General features: G+C 36.0%; 1 protein-coding gene across 1 annotated transcript; it reads left to right on the forward strand.

Annotated features, from left to right (window-relative positions):
• The first annotated feature begins 341 nt into the window (after positions 1-341).
• On the forward strand, positions 342-1513 carry LOC104904219 (uncharacterized). The gene is made up of 2 exons (XM_057392280.1): positions 342-453; positions 567-1513. The coding sequence occupies exons 1-2, from the start codon at positions 342-344 to the stop codon at positions 1511-1513; spliced, it is 1059 nt and encodes a 352-aa protein (XP_057248263.1).
• Positions 1514-3097: the final 1584 nt, after the last annotated feature.

A 3097-nucleotide genomic window follows, 5' to 3' on the forward strand; every position in this document is an offset into this window, starting at 1 on the left:
AGAAAACCTTGCCAACCTAAAAATTTTGTGTTTCCTCAAACACTTATCGGGACGAAAAATCGTCGATTTAATGTGGATTGGATTGACACTTGGCCTTGGCTAGAGTATAGTGTTGAAAAGGATCCGCATTTTGTTTTGCTTGCTATTTATTCAAGGAGGAAATTCGGTTGGAAGAGATGCTTTTACTACCAATGGTTTTAAGTATTGGAATAGATTGGATGTAATAAAAAAGCATGTTGGTAGTCATAAGAGTGTTCATAGTAATGCTATGATTGCTATGGAACTTTTCAAGAACAAAAGAGTACATTATTACTGGTTTATCAAAACTAACAAAAGAAACCATGAGTGCTTATCGGACGCGATTAGAAGCTTCTGTTGAAACTATCAGGTGGCTTTTACTCCAAGGGTTGCCTTTTCGTGGTCATGATGAAAAAGAAAGTTCATTGAGTAGAGGTAATTTTGTTTCATTACTCACTCTTCTTTCACAACATGATCTTGAGTATTCCAAAGTTGTTTTCAAATTGGCACCTGGCAATTGTCAACTCACTTCTCCGTTGTCCAAAAAGATATCATTAATGCTTGTGCAAAAGAGACAACGAAAGCAATACTTGAAGATATGAATGGTGGTTTTTTTGCTATTCTTGCTGATGAGTCCGCCGATGTTTCTGATAAGGAACAAATGACTCTTTGCTTGAGATATGTTAATAAAAAGGGAGAAGTATGTGAGCGTCTTCTTGGTGCTGTGCATGTTCTCAATATCACTTCTTTAACTTTTAAAAGTGGTATTGAGTCATTACTCATGGAGTACTCTTTGACTTTCTCACAAGTTCGAGGGCAAGGTTATGATGGGGCAAGTAATATGCAAGGTTCAATCAAAGGACTCAAAGCTTTGATATTAGAGGAATGTCCTCAAGCATACTTTGTGCATTGTTTTGCACATCAACTTCAGTTGACACAAGTTGCACTTGCTAAAAAGAATTCAGATTGTGGTTGGCTTTTTGTTGATGTACTTGCACCTCTCTTGAATTTTGTGGGTGGTTCACCTAAAAGGAAAGAATTTCTTCGAGAGAAACAAGCTCAACGAGTTGTGGAAGCACTATCCTTAGGTGAACTCGAATCAGGAACGGGTTTAAATCAAGAACGTGGCTTAGGTAGACCTTGTGACACTCGTTGGGGGTCCCACTTTAAAATTATTTTGAATGTGCTTGATTTATATCCTTCTATTCTTGAGTCACTTGATAAAATTGGTGAAGTTTCTGATGCAATTGATTCAAATAAAGCACAAGCTCTTACACACTTGTTGATGTCATTTGATTTTGTGTTTGTGGCACACTTGATGGTTTCTATATTTGGAATCACAAATGCATTGAATGTGGCTTTGCAAAAACGTGATCAAGATATTGTAAATGCTATGACCATGGTTGATGTAACCAAGATCAATCTACAAAAGATGAGAGATGACGGATGGGATTCTCATATGGAAAAAATCACTTCTTTTATGGCTAAATATTGACATCGAGATTCCAAACATGGAGGAGAGATATCATGTTCCGGGGAGAAGGATGTTTAGAGGTAAGAGCCCACAAGTTACAAATCTTCATCATTTTCGAGTTGAGGTTTTCTTAAGTATCATTGACCTTCAATTTCAAGAACTTGAGAATCGATTTCCGGAGATAAGTAAGGAACTACTTGTGTGTATGTCTTGGTTTAATCCTACTAACCGATTTTCTTCCTTTGACAAAAGAAAATTGATTCAACTTGCCACGTTCTATCCCAATGAGTTTTCAAGTACCGAAATGATATTTTTTGATTGGTCACTTGAAAATTTTATTGTTGATGTTAGAGGAGATGAGAGATTTTGGAATTTAAAGAGTCTTCACGAGCTTTCAATGAAACTTGTTGAGACGGGAAAGTCCGAAACTCATGATCGGGTCTACTTGCTTTTGAAATTGGTGTTTGTTCTTCCCGTTGCAACTGCAAGTGTAGAAAGAGTTTTCAAGTACCGAAATGATATTTTTTGATTGGTCACTTGAAAATTTTATTGTTGATGTTAGAGGAGATGAGAGATTTTGGAATTTAAAGAGTCTTCACGAGCTTTCAATGAAACTTGTTGAGACGGGAAAGTCCGAAACTCATGATCGGGTCTACTTGCTTTTGAAATTGGTGTTTGTTCTTCCCGTTGCAACTGCAAGTGTAGAAAGAGTATTTTCTAGTATGATGCAAGTGAAAGATAAATTGCGTAATAGCATGGGAGATCAAATGTTGAATGATTGCTTGATTACTTATGTGGAGAAAGAAATGTTTTTGAAAGTTAGCAAAGATGATATTATAAATCGATATCAAAATATGAAAACTCGTCGAGAACAATTGTAATATTTTCTAAGTACTGTTTGGTTGTAATAAGTACTATTTTTAGGTACTATTTTATTGTAATATGAACTATTATTAGTCATAAATTGATTTTATTTGAAGTAGTTTTCTTTAAATTCATGGATTATCTTATATGGATACGCGTATCCGAACCCGTACCCGTAGTCGTCTCTGTGCAACCTAGTCGGTAGTGACCAACTATTCATAAATTCCTGGATCCGCCACTGCCTAATATGACTTGGAAAGTAATTTACAATATAAGGAAAGTCTTAAATAAATCATTAATATGCGGATTAGTGATTCGCGTGTACGCGTGGCAGATTCCAGCAGAAACAGTGCAATCTTCCGGAAGGCATAATTCCTTGACTAGAAGTCTCCTCGGGGCGTGCCACCTATCGTTGGAAAGCTCTTCAAGTTTAGATTCCAAATATGCTAGAATCTCTCAATTTCAATAAGCACATCAAAAGTTATGATCAGAAGAGTAGACGTGACTCTTTTTCCATATTTCTTTTAATGATTTCCCGCTTTGTTTTAACTCAAACTCGTATGATGAAATATGCAAACGATCCTTATGCATTATAGCTTCTTTCCACGTGCTCCTAATCCTCAAGTTCAGCTAATCATATTCCAAATACGTCCTCAATGCCTGAAATTCATCAAAAACAAGAAAACATACCGAATAGGAGTAGAAAAGCATAACTTAAGAATATAATGCAATAATGAACCT

This window comes from Beta vulgaris, chromosome 9 (assembly GCF_026745355.1).
Source record: "Beta vulgaris subsp. vulgaris cultivar EL10 chromosome 9, EL10.2, whole genome shotgun sequence".
Classification (NCBI taxonomy): Eukaryota; Viridiplantae; Streptophyta; class Magnoliopsida; order Caryophyllales; family Amaranthaceae; genus Beta; species Beta vulgaris.

Coding starts and splice junctions, on each gene's coding strand:
- LOC104904219 (XM_057392280.1), top strand. CDS start 342: ATGAGTGCTTATCGGACGCGATTAGAAGCTTCTGTTGAAACTATCAGG. Junction 454..566: donor AGAAAGTTCATTGAGTAGAG/GTAATTTTGTTT, acceptor TTGTCCAAAAAG/ATATCATTAATGCTTGTGCA.